The 17,196-nt window shown below is 47.7% G+C and overlaps 1 protein-coding gene across 2 annotated transcripts in view; it reads left to right on the forward strand.

Moving 5' to 3' along the window:
* Nucleotides 1-923: 923 nt before the first annotated feature.
* The window catches only part of LOC123371349 (UDP-glucuronosyltransferase 2A2-like), a 60,531-nt gene continuing 44,258 nt past the window's right edge, over nt 924-17,196 (forward strand). Inside the window, exon 1 of one of the 2 annotated variants that reach the window (XM_045018850.1) lies at nt 924-1,790. In XM_045018850.1, the coding sequence (XP_044874785.1) occupies nt 1,046-1,790 (745 nt within the window). In that variant the 5' untranslated portion in view covers nt 924-1,045. Of the gene's footprint in view, nt 1,791-14,757; nt 15,496-17,196 lie in introns of those variants that run through there. The other variant, XM_045018853.1, reaches the window with a different exon arrangement.

Genomic DNA, 17,196 nt, shown 5'->3' on the forward strand with positions numbered 1-17,196 from the left:
CTCATGAGACTTTGAGGGGAGGGGGCTACCCTGGCCCAGTATTCCTGTTCTATGGGTCACCCATCCTCAGGGCAGAGGGCCAGGAAAGTGGTGCTCTCCCCACCAGCCTTGGAGCAGATGGCTATGGGAGGCACCAGCCCCTCCTCATTGCAGAGAGCCCTATGGGGGATTCACCACCTCTGGCCCCTGCTATAGCAGCCTCTCCCCACGCAAGGCTCAGTGCTGTGGTGGCAGGTTGCCTCCCCAATGCCAATAAGCCTTTCTTGAATAGACCTTATCACACCGCTTATAACCGCACCACCTGCTGGCGGCCACTAGTGTCACCACATCTTTTTCTAAAAAGGGGGGGAGAAAAGAAAATATTTAGACCAAAAAAAATCCCTGTAAGTTACTATACTAAGTAACACAAACATTAGAACAAATAAATACCAATCATGCTACAGTTAAAAAAGCTAACCTTCACAGCCCTGAGACGGTGACATGCTTTCCAGTGGCCCTGCATGGGAAAATTAACAGGAGGCATATCCTCATACTCCCCTAACAAATCGATACATGAAGAGCATCATGAGACAGTCTGTACTTACCCTCATTTCCATGGTTAATATTTTTGTCTGGAAATACTGTGGTACTACCACAGATAAAGCCAAAGGATTAAATTCACCCCTATCAGAGGGATCAACACAAGGCTTATGTGCCACTTAAGTCTCATTTGAAGCCCTGTTTTTGAAGACTTAACTAATGTTTAGGATTTCTATTGGCCGTCTTTCTCCTCAGCCGAAACTAATGATTAAAAAACAAGTGGAAAGAGAAGAGCTAAGCAAGAAAGAAATGTCATAACCCTTTCTGTCTTTTTATTCCAGACACCTAAACTGTACTTGTGTTCCAGGTGTATCCATCGCCATCCAGGTTTGGAAAACCCACTCTTCTGGAGCGTGTCTGTTCATCGTTAGGAGTACTGGTCAAGTGGCTATTCCACATCACTGAGAGAGGCTGAGAAAGTGATTGAGAGTGAAAAATATATTCCTGTCCAGTCACCAAACCTGCCATGGCCTCCGCCACAGCCCGAACCAGTGTGTCAAAGAAGCACATCCAATTTATAGCTTTTCAGGTCACTCTGATAGGAACGGTCTTCTGTGGGAATGTGCTGATTTGGCCTGCGGAAGCCAGTCACTGGCTAAATGTTAAGATCATTATACAGGAACTGATACGCCGAGAGCACAATGTCACCATCCTAGTGGCAAATGCTTCCCTCTTCATCACACCGCATGCTGAGACGGCCGAGAGGTTCGAGGTGTACCCTGTGCCCTTCGGAAAGAACTACATTGACTCCTTGATCAAGGAGATCGTGAGCTTGTGGGTGTATAACAGACCAACTGCACTGACCTTCTGGCAGTTCTACAAGGAACTGGGGAAGCTGATCAGCAAAGCGAATGAGATGACTAGACAGCTGTGTGATGGCGTCCTAGGCAACCGGGATTTAATGGCCCGGCTGCAGAGGGACAAGTACGATGTGCTTCTCGCTGATCCGGTGACTATCGGCGGTGACCTAATTGCTCTCAAACTCGGAATTCCATTTGTGTACTCTCTGCGTTTCACACCAGCCTCAACAGTGGAGAGGCATTGTGGGAAGATGCCCTCTCCGCCTTCGTATGCACCCGCAGCCCTGTCTGAGCTCACAGACAAGTTGTCATTCGGCGAAAGAATAAAAAACATACTGTCTTACCTCTTACAAGACTATGTGTTTGAGAGCTACTGGGGAGAATGGGATTCGTATTACAGTGACATTCTAGGTAAGCATTTCACTCTTTCATTCTTAATGATATTACATCCAAAAATCTATGTCAGAAGAATGTTCATGTTGCAAAGACAAGCGCTTTAATTCTGGTACCTCCTAACTTTTAAGTTGCCCCAGACAACATCAGTCCGGCCCCACTGTGCATCTGCATAGGCATAACTGAGCCTTGCCCCGCACCACACCATTGTGGCACAGCTAGGAATAGAATTCAGTTCTCTTAGGTTCCAGTCCAGTGCCTTAACCATGGGAGAACAGCCTTTATTATTATAATTATTATTTATTATTTGTATTACTGTAGGACCTGGGAGTCCAACTCATGGACCAGAACCCGATTTTATAGGGACAGTCCTGATATTTGGAGCTTTGTCTTATATAGGCGCCTATTATTCCCTGCCCACTGTCCTGATTTTTCACACTTGCTGCCTGGTCACCCTGGGACCTGATTGTGCGAGGCACTTTAAGGACCTTACAATGCAACCTTTCCAACTGTCTGTCTCATTTACAGTCCCTCCGATGCACTGAATGAGGTAGGGGTCCTGTAGAACAAATTGCATGTGGTCATGTAATTACAGATTGTTATAATGTGTACTTACAAGAGGATAGATGAGGGACCCTGGTTCTAGTCTCAGCAGTGCCAGAAGTGAACTCATGTCTCCTGTGGACTACAGTTATCCCATCTCTAAAAGAGGGTTAATGATGCTTGTTTCTCTTCCAGGACAGGGGCACAATGACTATCTCAGTAATAAGGGGTGTGAGGGAACTACTAGTGCCAGGTGTTGGAAGAGGTGACACTAGAAATCCTAGCCCAGTGCTGCTCCTAGACCAAAGGATGTTTGATGGGCGTATATAAGTGTAACTCACTGGTTCAGTGATATTATGTGTCCTCTTCAAGTGGCTGGTTCCCATAAGATGATAAAACCTACAAGGGCTGTTTTAGCCCAAGTGGTAAAGATCTGTACTGTGGTGTTGGAGGTCCTGAGTTCAAATCCAGCTGAGAAGCAAGCAAGCACATCATTTTGCCCGTTCCCTCTGTGCTTTTTGTTAGGTTCAGAGGAGAGCTAGTGCTGAACTCAGTCAGGAGTCTGCAGACAATGCTAGTGAGCCAGACATTGATGGATTTTAAGGCCAGACAGGACTGTTGGTGGCACCAGGCATGACCCAGTGTTGACAGAGGGGTGGAAAATGACAGTGCCAATGAAGGCTCCCTGTATTAGGCCTCTGCTTGTCTGAACCGCTTCCATGTTTAAACTTTAATTAACCCCACAGGCTAGATGGAAAGAATGGAATGTGTGGCAACTAGTTATCAGTACCAGGAGGCAATTATACAGCCTGCTTGCACCTGGCTAAAGGGAGTGAAACAGAATGACCGGTCAAGAAAAGTTACTAACGAGATAATATGTTTTTTGCCAAGAATGATCTAACCTGTTTAGAGTAATTGCTGCTTCATAATGTATTTGCTGTATGGGAACTAAAAAGGAGGGAGAAGAGGGGGGGGAAGGGAGGAGCTGGGCATTGGGGGTAATAAACATGCTTAGCTAAAATCATGTATAAAGACAGAGAGCTGCTTTTCTGGGGGGTGCTTGATCTGAGACCTGACTGTGTCTCCGAGCACGCGCTTTGAGATCTCAAATAAACTTTTTTTTGCTTCTCCACCCTGGTGTGTCTAATTGGAGCGAGGCACTCCGGGCAACGAATCACTGTTTGCTGCCTCAGGCCTTTTGGGCCAGCAACAGGACCATTAGATCCCTTAGTCTGACCTCTATCCATGAATCACCAGCAGTCCCCGTGGTCTTTCCATAGCTCAAAAAAAAAATCCTAATACCTTTCTGAGTGGTAGCCATGTTAGTCTGTATCAGCAAAACGAACGATGAGTACTTGTGCCACCTCAGGTGCCACAAGTACTCCTCGTTCTTTTTGCTAATACCTTTCTGTATTTTATGTGCCAAATTTTCTTTGTAGTCCCAGGCACAAGATGTCAGCCACAAAAGCACAGGGCTAGACGTTTCACCCCTCACACAGGGTGAGCAGAAAACGTTACAATATTTTTTATTTTCAAAAGAGTCAATTTTTTAGTGTGCTATGTCTTAGGAACCCCTAGTTCAACTGACTTGAGATTCTCCCCATGAAGCGAACCCTGGCCCATGGCACAACCTGCCAACATTCTTTTCTGGGGCATTTTTAGAATCCTAGCTACAGCCTAAATTATAGAGAGGCTGCTGCCACAATGTTCTAAACAACCACCACGGATACTCTCCTCCTTGAACCGCTTCCATATTGGGTAGCACTGATATGATCCAGAACCCAAGCCATATTTTCCCCTAATGGCAAGATACGTTAACTTTGGAGGCTCTTCTGTGATATAGGGCTCAATATAGGGGTAACTGGGTGAAATTCTCTGGCCTGTGTTACACAGGAGATCAGATTAGATGATCTAATGAGCACCTTCTGGCCTTAAATCTATGAATATAGTGAAGATGCCTTTCAAGTTTTCTCTGTGTTAGTGCTACAAATCAGTTGTGGATAAAGCCTGAAGACAAAATACACTCTGCCCTAACTGTTTCTTTCCAGCATAGCAATTTGGCCGGGTGAATGAGAGGAAAATTCAGAGGTTCTCAGCGGATATACTGAAATCAAGCATGGCTTTGTAACCAAAGCTCATACTTACATCACAGGTTAGTTAAAACCGAGCCTCTCTTTTCAAAACAAATTATGCTTACATACACTGCATCCGGTAATAAGCAATGAGGGCACTGGGATTTCTTTCATTTCACATAGAACCTTGGTTTTGAATTGTTGTCAGTGGAGCTAATAGTTTACTTAAATATTAATTACATAGGATCAGTGAATGACATTTTAATAGGTTTGGAACTATGAACTGCACCTTCAACTCTCACTGACTCCAGCACCTGACCGAGGCTCGGCACCTTGCAAGACTGAGCCCTTCATGCTTTAAGAAAATGAACCTCTATTGTCATACTGCAGTCACAGCAGATCACTTGACTCCCCTTGGTTTCCCATAGCTATTCCATTACAATACCTGTCTGCTTTTGTATGGGAAGAATGGACAGAGAGAATGAAAAAGGAAAGAATGATCCAAACCGTACGCATAAGCTGCAATGAAAAACATTAGGACAATAACAATGTGACTTGGTAAACAATGAGAACTTTTGCAGAGCAGAAGCTTAGAAGCTATTTTTCTCTCACAGTGAAAGGGACTTTAAGTGATTTCTTAAGTGCAGGGAAAATAGGTTACCCGGAAAAAGCTAGTGCTTTACCAGACTTTCAAATCCAGTCTACAGTACGTTACTGTCCCCTAGTGGCATACAGAAGAGCAAGCAGCTCTTATACCAAACATCTCATTGCATGGTATCTAGTCTAGTTCCATTTCAGGTACTTATTTGTCCTTTGTTACTATAGCATCTGAGCATTTCACCATCTTTCATGTATTTATCCTCCCAACACCCCTGTGAGGTAACGAAGTGCTATTGTCTCCATTGTACAGAGTCAGGGCCACCTCAGCTCCCAGGGGGGGTCAGGGAAAGGAGCTCAACTTCCCCTCCCCCAAAGGGGCAGGGGCCCTCAGATCCTGGCTCGCATACAGGGGGCAGGGAAGGAGCTCAGACCCAGTCCCCCAGATCCCAGCTTGCATGGGGGTTTGAGGAGAGCCCCCCCCCCCCCCAAAAGTTAGAGCCCCTTCTAAATTAGCTGTTCTACCCAGGGCCCATTCCTAGGAAGAGGAAACCCATTTATCAGAAGCAGATGGTAGCAACAGGCCTGTAGCTCATTCTCACATTTCTGCCAAGGGCAGAACTTGGAGTTTGAACTTGGAGTGCAGCGCAGATTCTATGGCCACAGCAGGCCTCTCATCCACCCAGTTACTGAGAGAACAGGCTACCTGCAAACCCTTTTGTTTCAACAGAGCCCTGGGCTTGGTGCACGTGGGTATTTCATTCTCTTCAGCAGGTGGCAGTTGGGTGGGTATTGTTTGCTGCCAGGGTTATTTGGCCAGCCAGTAACACTGAGGAGTCCAGAAGGACCCCAAGCTGCAGAAAGACATCCTTGATCGCTGGGGATGCTGTAGAGGAGGCAAGTTCTTCAACCCACTTCCCTATGTGTGTGTGGTCAAACAGTGTTGCTTTAGAGCGGTTTCATTCTAAGCAGGTTAGGTGCCTAACTCCCTTTGAAGCTAAGGGGAGTTAGGCACTTGCCTAAATACCACTAGGCACCTAAGCAGGTTAAGCACCTGTCTGCCTCATTAGGCACCTAAAGACCTTTGTAAATCTGGCCCTTATCTCTGATTAAAAGTCGGTGGGTGCCGAACTCCCAGTTGTGCCGTTAGCTTTAAAAATCACATGAAACAGCAAGTTCATGGTGTTCACTGTTTGTACCGTCTGATAGGGAGATCTGCAAAGTTTGCTCCATTCCATGCTGAATAGAATTCCCATCCAGGTTTTCCAGAAAGAGATGGGTGTATCATAAATCATGGGATGTTTCTTACTGACAGCATGAATTTTTTATGACTCACTCTTTTAAGGCAGATCCCTGTGTGAACACAGCCTTTGTCTGCTGATTCACAGCTGCTGCAGCGATGCTAAATTTGCAGTGCACCTGCAGGGTACTAGTTTGCCTCTCCCTGCTGGCTGAGAATGTGCTCTCTGGGAAGGTGCTGGTGTGGCCTGCGGATTACAGCCACTGGATGAATCTGAAACTGGTGACTGAAGAACTGGCAAGCATGGGCCATAACATTACAGTGCTGGTCCATTCAGCATCCCTTTCTGTCAACGCTACTTCAGCTTCCGCTCTTCATTTTGAACCCATCGAGGTTGGATTTACATCTGACAGGCTGCGATCACTGTGGGAAAAATTCCTGCGTTTCTGGGTCTATGAGAAAGCTCAGGTCTCCTTCTGGGAAATGCATAGCATGATGAGGAGCCTCTCATGTAGCGTTTCTCACACGCAGAGGCAGATATGTGATGGGGCAGTAAAAAGCAGGAAGCTGCTGGAAAAGCTGCGGATGTCCCAGTATGATGTCCTTCTCTCAGACCCAGTGCTGCCCTGTGGGGAGCTGCTGGCGGAGCTGCTGAGGGTGCCGTTTATCTTCACCCTGAGGTTTTCCCCAGGTTTGCATTTGAGAGACTGTGTGGTCAGATATTGGCTCCTCCTTCTTACGTGCCAGCTGCCACCTCTGATCTACAAGAAAATATGTCCTTCTTGGAAAGGACTGAAAACCTATTGCTCTACCTCATTCATGACCTTCTGCAGCTCCTGATTTGGAAGGAATGGGACTCCTATTATAGCAGCGTATTGGGTGAGTTTCCATAAGTACTCACCTCTATTTTCGAAAGGGATGGGTAACATAAGGTGACAAAATGATTGAGGACAGGGCCAGATCCTCAGCTGGTGTAAATGGACTTCAGTGGAGTGACACTGGTTTCTATGAGCTGAGTATGTGGCCTTGTCAACGTAGAGGTTTCCCTGGAGGGTAAACATCTGTATATCAGAAGTAGGGAAACATAATCAATGGTCTGTTTCCTCTCACACAGAGGAAGATAGTTGATGAAGTCAGTGGGGCTGCCTCTTCTCTGACACTGTTGTAACTCAGGAGTGACTCTGTTGAAGTCAACAGAGACATTGGCCTAAAACAGAGATAAATGAGGTCCAGGACCCTCTGATTATAGCAGCTACATTGAATCCATACGACTCTCCTCCTTCCCCTTCTACTCAGCCAGTGACGCTGTCCATTCTGATGATGGAAGTGTGTGGCTGGAATCTCCTCTGAAGCACTTGTGAAAACCTTGCAGGAATGAAGACTCCTTTTGTTGTTTATGTGCAGTGGTGTCACATGTGGCTGCTACCAGTATGTTTCACCAAACCACAACTGGCCTGGAATGCCATTGGAAGAGAATAACAAGAGGATCCATGAATAGTTCACTTCCAATTATTTTCTTTGTCATGGTGCAATATTTCTTTAGAACAGGAGGATGCCATCATGCATATGGGTTGAAAATTTCCCTCCTCAGTCGGACACTTCTTGTTTCTCATGTCAAATGCAGCACGGGCCGCCTCAGTTATCCAAACTAAGGTCATGTCCATCTTTGGTTAAACCATCTTTGCACATAGACAAGCCCTTACACCAGAAACTCTTCTGCTATCTGAAACCTCACTTATCTCAGCTTATTCTTGCCTTCACTGCATTCAGATAATGGAGGTTATACCTAATTTTGAAACTGCGAGATACATCTGAGGGTATCTAATGCGTACGAAGGAGCTGGAGCTGATGACTGCAATTGTTCTGTTGCTTTTCTGCATGGCTTCTTCCAATTGCTTCATGATGAAACTGCATTTATTTTCTTTTGGGGACTACTTAAAGTTTAGGCCTGATTGACAGCCCGTTGGAAAGAATCCCATTGGCTTAACTGAGCCCTTCTGACACGTAAGAGGGAAACCCTTCCATGAAGAGGATTAAAGGCTGTATATTCCCTGCATAAGAAGAATTCCCAGGTGGCCAGGTCAGCTGGCTTTGGGGCCCTTTTATGCTATAGAGTGATAGAAGGAGGGCATGACAGAGTGAGAAGAGACCCAGGGTATTTAACCCAGCCTACTAGCCTAGGGAGAAGCAGCCAACATAGGAAACAAGACAAAGCAGAAGGAAGAAAAAAACGCTGGTGAAAACAGAGGCCAAAAGAGTCACAGATGAACTATCCCAAATAGAAGGGGCCTGTGCTTGTCTTCACTGGACTTTTGTAGCTGGAGATAATTGATTGACAATTAGCTTGAGGTACTTGATTGCCAGTTAACTCCAGGTAATTTAACATGTTCCTAAAGACTTAAGGCCTGGTCTACACTAGGACTTTAATTCGAATTTAGCAGCGTTAATTCGAACTAACCGCTCAACCGTCCACACCAGGAAGCCATTTAATTCGAACTAGAGGGCTCTTTAGTTCGAATTTGGTACTCCACCCCGGCAGGTGGAGTAAGGCTAAATTCGACATGGCTAGTTCGAATTAGGCTAGGTGTGGATGGAAATCGAACTTAGTAGCTCCGGGAGCTATCCCACACTGCACCACTCTGTTGACGCTCTGGACAGCAGCCCGAGCTTGGATTCTCTGCCCAGCCACACAGGAAATGACCCGCGAAAATTTGAATTCATTTTCCTGTCTGGGCTGTTTGAATCTGACGTTCTGGTTGCACATCGGGGCGAGCTCCGCAGCACCGGCAGCAATGCAGAGCTCTCCAGCAGAGGAGTTCATGTAATCTCTGAATAGAAAGAGGGACCCGGCATAGACTGACCGGGAACTCTTGGATCTGATCGGTGTGTGGGGTGAGGAGTCTGTGCTTTCGGAGCTGCGCTCCAACGAACGGAATGCAAAGACCTACGAGAAGGTCTCCAAAGCCATGATACAGACTGAGGATACAGCCGTCATGCAACGCAGCGCCGCGTGAAAATCAAGGACCCCAGACAAGGCTACCAAAAAATCAAAGCGGCCAACGGACGCTACGGAGCCTGCCACCACTGCCCCACCAGTGACCATGGACTCTGATGATGGGACAGTGTCGACGGACAGTTCCTCGACGATGTTCACGGACGGGGAAGATGAGGAAGGGTTTGTGGAGGACGAGGCAGGCGACAGCGCTTACAACGCTGGTTTCCCCGACAGCCAGGATCTCTTCATCACCCTCACGGAGATCCCCTACCAACCCTCCCCGGCCAGGAACCCGGATCCTGAATCAGGGGTAGGAGCAGTCGGTAAGTGCTTTAACCATGTTAACTTTTATTCTTAATATAACAGGAATCTGAAGTGTGTGAAAAGGAGGTCTCTGTATATATGGTGATAGAACAGAAATCCTCCTGGGAGAACGCCACGAAGCTCTCCTGCCGTTAATCGATAAGCATCAGCAGGAGGTTCCTGGGGAGAGCTGCCTTATTGGGTGCTCCGTGATAGCACACTTTTCCGCGCAGGGCTTTCATGCGGTATTCAGGGAGCACTGCCTCCCAGAGCACGGCTGCATAGGTCCGTGGTTCGTGCTAGATTTCACGCAGCATGCGCTCTCTATCTCCTTCAGTGCCTGTCCTCACGGTGATCTCGCTCGGAGACTCCTGCATCTAAGTAGGGGAAGAAATGTTACGTTACGCCTGGTCCAAAGTATTTTTAATAAATAAACGGACAGACGGCATAGCACAGACTCAGCACGCAGCTGCGTGACGAGCGTAACGGAAAGCCAAAGAATCAAATGGACGCTCATGGAGGGAGGGGGGAACGAGGACGCAAGGTATCCCACAGTTCCTGCTGTCTCCGAAAAGCATTTGCATTCTTGGCTGATCTCCAAATGCTTCTAGGGTCAAACACAGTGTCCGCGGTGGGACGGGGCATAGCTCGGCAATTTACGCACCCCCCCGACCCCCAGAAGTTAAAGGGAAAACAATCCTCTGTTGACTCTTTTACATGTCACCGTATCTGTACTGAATGCTGCAGATAGACGCGATGGTGCAGCACTCAACACCAACATCCTTGCTCCCCCCACGCTATGGATGGCTGATGGTACAAAACGATGGAAATCCATCCTCATCATCAGCCTATTGGCACATGGGGCAGTGCAAAAGGGCTGGTAACCATGACAACCGTACCAACTTGCTTGGGACCGGTCGGTCAAGGCCGCCTGTTGCTAATTTTTCATGGTAGATGGTGCAGTATGGCTGGTAACCGTCCTCATCATTGCAACAGGGGGCTGAGATCCATCAGCCCCCACCCTTCATTGTAAAGAAAAGATTCAATTGCCCCTGGACTAGCAGAGGGATGAGTGGCTCCCTCCTCCACACCCCTTAATGTCATCTCTGGACTATCATTGCAGCTGGAGGCTTCCTTCCACTCATTTCTCACAAACGACTACCTGTGTCTATATGCATTCTATATTACTTCATCACACAAGTGGGGGGACAATGGTATTGGAACCCAGGAAGGCTGGGGGAAGAACGGAATGAACAGCTGGGGTTGTTTCAGGAGCACACCCTGTGAATAGCGTTCAGCTCAAAATTTATGCAGGATTGGACAGAGAGCAGCTGTGGTCTCTGGTTGTATGATACAGTGGTTCTCTAGTACACTTGCACATAATCTAGGCAGGACTGATTCTATTTTTAGATATCCAAAAAGGAGGGATTGACTCGGGGAGTCATTCCCAAATTTTGCTTTTGCGCCCCTGGCTGATCGACCAGGGGCACTTATGACAGCACCAAATGGCGCAGTGCAAAAGGACAGGTAACCATGACCAGCTTATTACCGTCTTCTTACCAGTTCATGGTATGGTAGACGGTGCAGTATGCCTGGTAACCATCGCTGCTGTCATGCAAAAGCATAAGCATGCTGCTGCGTAGCGCTGCTGGTCCGCCTCTATCAGCGGCATACAGTACACATACGGTGACATACACAAAAGGCAAAATAGGGTCCATTGTTGCCACGCTATGGCGTGTGCCAGGGCATTTCATGGAAAACGTGATCGAAATGATTGTCTGCCCTTGCTTTCCCGGAGGAAGGAATGACTGGCGACATTTACCCAGAATCCACCGCGCAAATGATTTGTGCAACAGCAGGCACAGGGGTTCTCAACAAAAAATTCACAGAGACAGCCTAGACTCAGTTAATTGTTCGCAAAAAAGTATCATTGCAAGGAATTAACTAACTGTTTCCCATCTCACAGCTTCCACTGTCTCCAGACCTTCCACAGCATCCACCTCGCAGAGGCTGGCGAAGATTAGGCGGCGAAAGAAAAAGACAAGGGACACGATTTTCGATGAATGTGTGGGCTGCTACCTAGCCGAGGCGGACCAGCAGAGGCAGTGGAGGGAGAAAGTCTCTCTGTACCAGCGCTCACACAGCGAATGGGAGGAGAGGTGGCGTGAGGAACACAAGCAGGCGACTCAAGCAATGCTTGTACTACTGAGGGAGCAAACGGACACGCTCCGGCGACTTGTGTATGTTCTGCAGGTCCGCTGCAGGACAGAGCCCCCGGCAGTATCTCTGCAACCGCCCTCCCCCGCCACAAAGTCACATACCCCCCTCACCCTAAATAACCAGGAGGATGCCCGCCCTGGGCCGTGAATACTGTCACTGCACCCCAGCAGAGTGCTCAAGTAACCAAAAGCTCTCATACCCTACGTTTGCATAAGTCCTTCCCTTCCGGACTCAAACAAGTCCCAATCCCAGTCCCATCCCATAACTGTGTACTTAAGTAATAAAAATACTTTGCTGTTAAGTACTGTTTCCGTCATGTTTCCTCACTGAAGACTGTGTTTGAATGGGGTGCGTGGGGAAGTGCGTTGCTAATTGCATAGGACAGGCACCTTTCGCAGGGTACAGACACGGGGGCCGGATCAGCAGCGGGTAACACACACAGTGCAGTCAGCAGGCACCGTGGTCGGTATGGGAGGTGGTTTCCAGGTTCTGTGTGGGCGGTGGGGATGTGACTTTTTAGCGGGGGAGGTCGGGTACAGATCTTATACAGCGGTCCTTGTTGTGGACCGCTGAGTCACGCAGCAGAGGAATCTGTATCCGTCCTCCTCCGCCACAAGGCCACATAGCCGCCCGCACACAGAATCCCAAAAAGGAGGGATGGAAGGCTCCGTTGAAACAAGCAGTCCGGCAATGCGGACCACTGTAGGAGCAGGAGCCTGTCATTCCTTAAGTTTAGAGGCGGTCTTTACATCAGCGCACACCCTACCCACCGCAGTCTGCGTTCCAGTTTCGACCCTTTAACGAAAAGTCATGAATAAAGAAACCTCTCCTCAGTAACAGTGTGACATGTATTTTATTTTTACACGTGTCTTGGAAGTGGAGGAAACGGGGAGAACGGGGTATTTAACCGAAGAGGAGAGTCAACAGTAACTGGGTAAAGAAACTGGGGCAGGTTCAGCTTCTCTGTAAAGAAACTGAACAGTCACAGGTCACGCTGCTCGCTGCTCGCTGGTATTTGAAGAGTTCCTTGTCGCTGTCCCAGGCGCCTGTATAGGGCTTCATGAGCAAGTGCATTAGCGGGCAGGCTGGGTCACCGAGGATCACTATAGGCAAATGCACATCCACAACAGTTATTTCGTGGTACGGGAAGAAACTACCTTCCAGCAGGCGTCTGAGCAGCCCACAGTTCCTGAGAACACATGCATCAGGAACCTTGCCCGGCCATCCGACGTTCATGTTTTAAAACGTCCCCTATGGTCCCCCAGTGCTTGCAGAACCATTGAAAAGTAGCCCAATTTCTCAGCAGCTGAATGTGGAAGAGGTGGACGATAAAGTGCGAGGAGGAGAAAACGGCGAGGATCGCAGCGGGCTCCATGCTTGCAGTGCTGTGGCGTCCACGCTTTCACTGACCAGAAAAGTGCACGAACAGATTGCCCGCAGGCGCTTTCAGGGAGGGAGGGAGTGAGGGCGTGATTGACGGTTCAATGACAGTTACCCAAAACCACCCTCGACACATTTTTCCCCCCAGCATGCATTGGGGGGAAATCCCAGAATTCAAATGGGCAGCGGGGACTGCGGGAACTGTGGGATAGCTTCCCACAGTGCACCGCTTCGAAAGTCGACGCCGGCCCCGTGAATGTGGACTCAGAAGTTCGAATTAGTGTATTTAGTATGGATACACAAATTCGACTTCATAAGGTCGAATCCACAAATTCGAATTAAGTAGATTCGAAATAGTCCTGTAGTGCAGACAAGGCCTTACTGTGGACTCTCCCCACTGCAGACAGGCTGTGCTGATCCCTAGAGAAAAGAACAAGACCTGTGTAACATGATGAAATGTGTGCACTCAGGGGCGGCTCTAGGCATTTTGCCGCCCCAAGCACGGCAGGCAGGCTGCCTGCCGCACTCGCGGAGCCGGCAGAGCGCCCCCCGTGGCTTGCCGCCCCAAGCACGCGCTTGGTGTGCTGGAGCCGCCCCTGTGTGCACTGTGTCCACACCAGCCTTTACAAATCTGTTAATTACCTCAAGTTAATTGGCAATCAATTAACTCCAGGTATAAAAGTCTTGTGAAAGTGTCAGACTCAGGACTCAGTTTGTCAGACCACTCTGTTTTATTAGCACAGCGCTCTGCTAATAACACCCAGATAATGTGAGCCCCCATACAAGACCCAAACAGTCTTTTTTATACAGATAAAAGGGCGCGAACTACACAAAGGGACAAAAAGAGCAAAATTGTAAAATTTACCTGGGGCACAGCATGCATCTCCTACTTCCTTACTAACTCTTATCGATCTAAGGCTAATACTTCACCAATCGCCCTTAAGCGGAGCAATTGTTCTACCTTAATGTCTGCTTTCCTGACACCTGGATCACAGCATTCTTTTCATTTCTACTTAAAGGCACATCCAGCATTCTTTAATTCATTCTATTTCTTTAATATAATTCATTTCACTTTCACAAAAGCAAGCCCCTAACTTTACAGACTGGCTATAGTAGACATGCTGTCACTTTCCTGGCTTCCCTATCACAGCTCCTGTAGGATCTATCGCTGGAAAACAGTTACAGAAACCCACATGCTGCAATACAGTTGGCAATGCATTTCTTTCTTTCTCCTTAATGCTCTTTCTCCTACAGTAAGGCAATATTATTTTTCTAGAGTCCTTCCTTTATCTGGTGGCTAGTTCTCTCTCTGCAGTAGGGGCAGTAGCAGTTAGTACGAAGAGCAGTGATTCATCCAGAGCAAGAATGACTGTTAGTGATTGCTCAACAGAGGGTGTGATCTGACTCGAATCTTGTTTCCTGCTGTGGATTGAAGCAGGCAATTCATACGGTCTTATCCAGGACAGGATTATGTGCTAGCACAGATTGACTTTTACTGCCAAAGTATTCCCTGTGCTCTGAGACAATTAAGGTTAATCAATGTTGGAAGTTTTAGAACATAAACTCCTCCGTGGGCTGTCCTCTTGTGTACTGGCACCTGGATCGAAAGAAGTAGGCAAGTGCAACAGCTTACAAGGAAACGCAGCCACATGATGTCGGGGAAGTATATTGCAGCACTCTTTTTGGTTCTGGGCTCTGGCTTGGGCTCAGGGTCCTGTGGGAAGGTGCTGGTCTGGCCAGCTGATAACAGTCACTGGCTCAATGTAAAGTCCATTTTAGAAGAGCTCGCAGACAGGGGCCATGAGGTGACTGTGCTGTTGTCTTCATCCTTCCTGGGCATAGATGCCACCAGACCTTCCCCTTTCAATTTTGAGGTGATCCCTGTGCCATTCACAAAGGAGGATATGGCATCCCTGATGGAAGACATTCTCCACATGTGGCTTTATGAACTGCCCAACTTTTCATACTGGGAGACCACTTCCAGGATGTGTAACTTAGTATCACGGCTGCTGTCAATGAGCAAAGCAACTTGTGATTCGGTGGTGTGGAATGAGGAGCTGATGAAGATGCTGAGAGAGGCTGCCTTCGACATTCTCCTTGCAGATCCATTATTGCCGGGTGGGGAGCTAGTGGCAGAGAAGCTTGGTGTCCCATTTGTCTATACTTTCCGGTTCTCTATGGGGAACACAGTGGAGCGGCTGTGTGGCGGGCTTCCCGCCCCTCCTTCGTACGTGCCTGCCAGCATGGGCAGCCTGACGGACAGGATGTCCTTCATGGAGAGGATGAAAAACATGTTCTTTTATACTCTTCAGGATGTTCTGTTTCACCAGGTTTTCTGCAGAGAATGGAGTCAGTACTACAGTGATGTTTTAGGTAAGGCTGCTCTTGTTTGCCGTGATTGTGTCTTTACTGTGGGCTGCATTGTGCGAAAGGAAGCCTAGTCCAGTGGGGGAGGATTCCAGGCACCCAGCTTCAATTTCCTGGGCCGAGTCTAGACTGCAAGCTTTTGCCAGCATAGTGATGTCCATCAGGGCTGTGATCTCTGCCGGCAGCTGTGCCGGTACTAGCCCCTAGCATAAAGAAAGTTGAATCGGAAAAACTGCCCCTTTACTTGTATAGCTTGTTTTGCTGAGAGGGGCTGGAATAAGCTACACCGGAAGAGCCCAGTTTTGCTGGTATAAGCTGGTATGGGGCAGCCGAGCGGGTGGGAGGCAGAGGAGAAAGGGAAAGACCCTCGGACACTCTGCTGGTTGAAACATCCAGCTTTTTCTCTCCCCTCCATGGATTATTTCCCGGTAGAGGAAATTGGGGCCTAAAATCATTCCATCAGTTTCTTTTGGCATGATCCTATAAAGCAGCACAACAAGTAACCACCAGGCCTTGTGGTGAAAGCACTGGACTGGGGATGCAAGAGATCTGGATTCTAGTCCCAGCTCTGCCGCAGACTACCCATGTGACCTTGGGTACCTCACTTCACTTCTTCATGGCTCCATTTACTATGGGTCAAATAATCCTTCCTCTCTCCCATCTGTTTGTCATCTCACCTGTTTCGAGGGCAAGCTTTCTTGCTGTGTGTTTGTACAGCTCCTAGCACAACGGGGCCAGATTTTCAATTGGGGCTTCTAGGTTTTATTGTGACATTAGTAATAATAGGGTGGCTCACAATAGGTATACCAGGAACCATTTTGAAAGCTGTTGGCTGTTTGCAGTGAATTGATCAAATGTTACACTCTGGGCTCTAGTTTCTATTTTGAACTTTATTATAAGAATAACAAAATGAGGCCTGATTTCCAAAGGGGCTAAGCGTGTGCGGGTTCCCTTGACGTAAACAAAGCTGCCAGGGCTCATCAGTCAGGTCCTGACTAATCCGCCTTTTCAAAGAATGTGTTTCAAATGGCCCCAATTAAGGTGTCATCAGGGCAAATACTGCAATGGAACAACGAGTAGCTAGTTAGAAGTGCCTAGCGCTGTTGAAATGGAGACATCACCCAGTGAAGGTGCAGCCTAGTGAGTTTCCCGAATGAGAAGGGGTAGCAGTAGAGTTGTTGTCACATTCATCTGGTTTTGTCTTTTGAGACTGTCGTCTCTTTGGGGCCCAGCCTGCTGTCCTGTGCGTCCGTACAGGACTTAGCCTATATCAGGGGCTACCGCCCTGCAAATAATGCTGCTGTGCAAAGAGGGAGAAGATGAATCATTCCCCATGTGAACCCGGATTTAAAATGGAGTCATGCTGGTTTGCTTTCCCTGGTTTGATTGACCGACATTGCTCACCGAAAAAAGAATTTAAACCCACTGATCTAAAGTCACTAGGTAGTTGGCTCTTTGTCTTATGTACAAAGAGTTTCGACTGTCTTTACAAGATAAAAGATCTAGACCAAAGGAGAGATTTTCAAAAGTGTGCAGGGATTTAGGAGCACAAGCACCATTGAGGGACTTAAGCTTCTAAATCCTTTGGGTGTTTTTTGAAACCCCTCCTATTATTTATTCAAATCGACTAGCTACTTTTCTAGATACCAATCTAATTTATTATGCTCATGGTAATTGGCTGTTTATTCTGTGGTAGCTCCTGTGAAC

The sequence above is a fragment of the Mauremys mutica genome, chromosome 5 (assembly GCF_020497125.1).
Source record: "Mauremys mutica isolate MM-2020 ecotype Southern chromosome 5, ASM2049712v1, whole genome shotgun sequence".
NCBI lineage: Eukaryota > Metazoa > Chordata > Testudines > Geoemydidae > Mauremys > Mauremys mutica.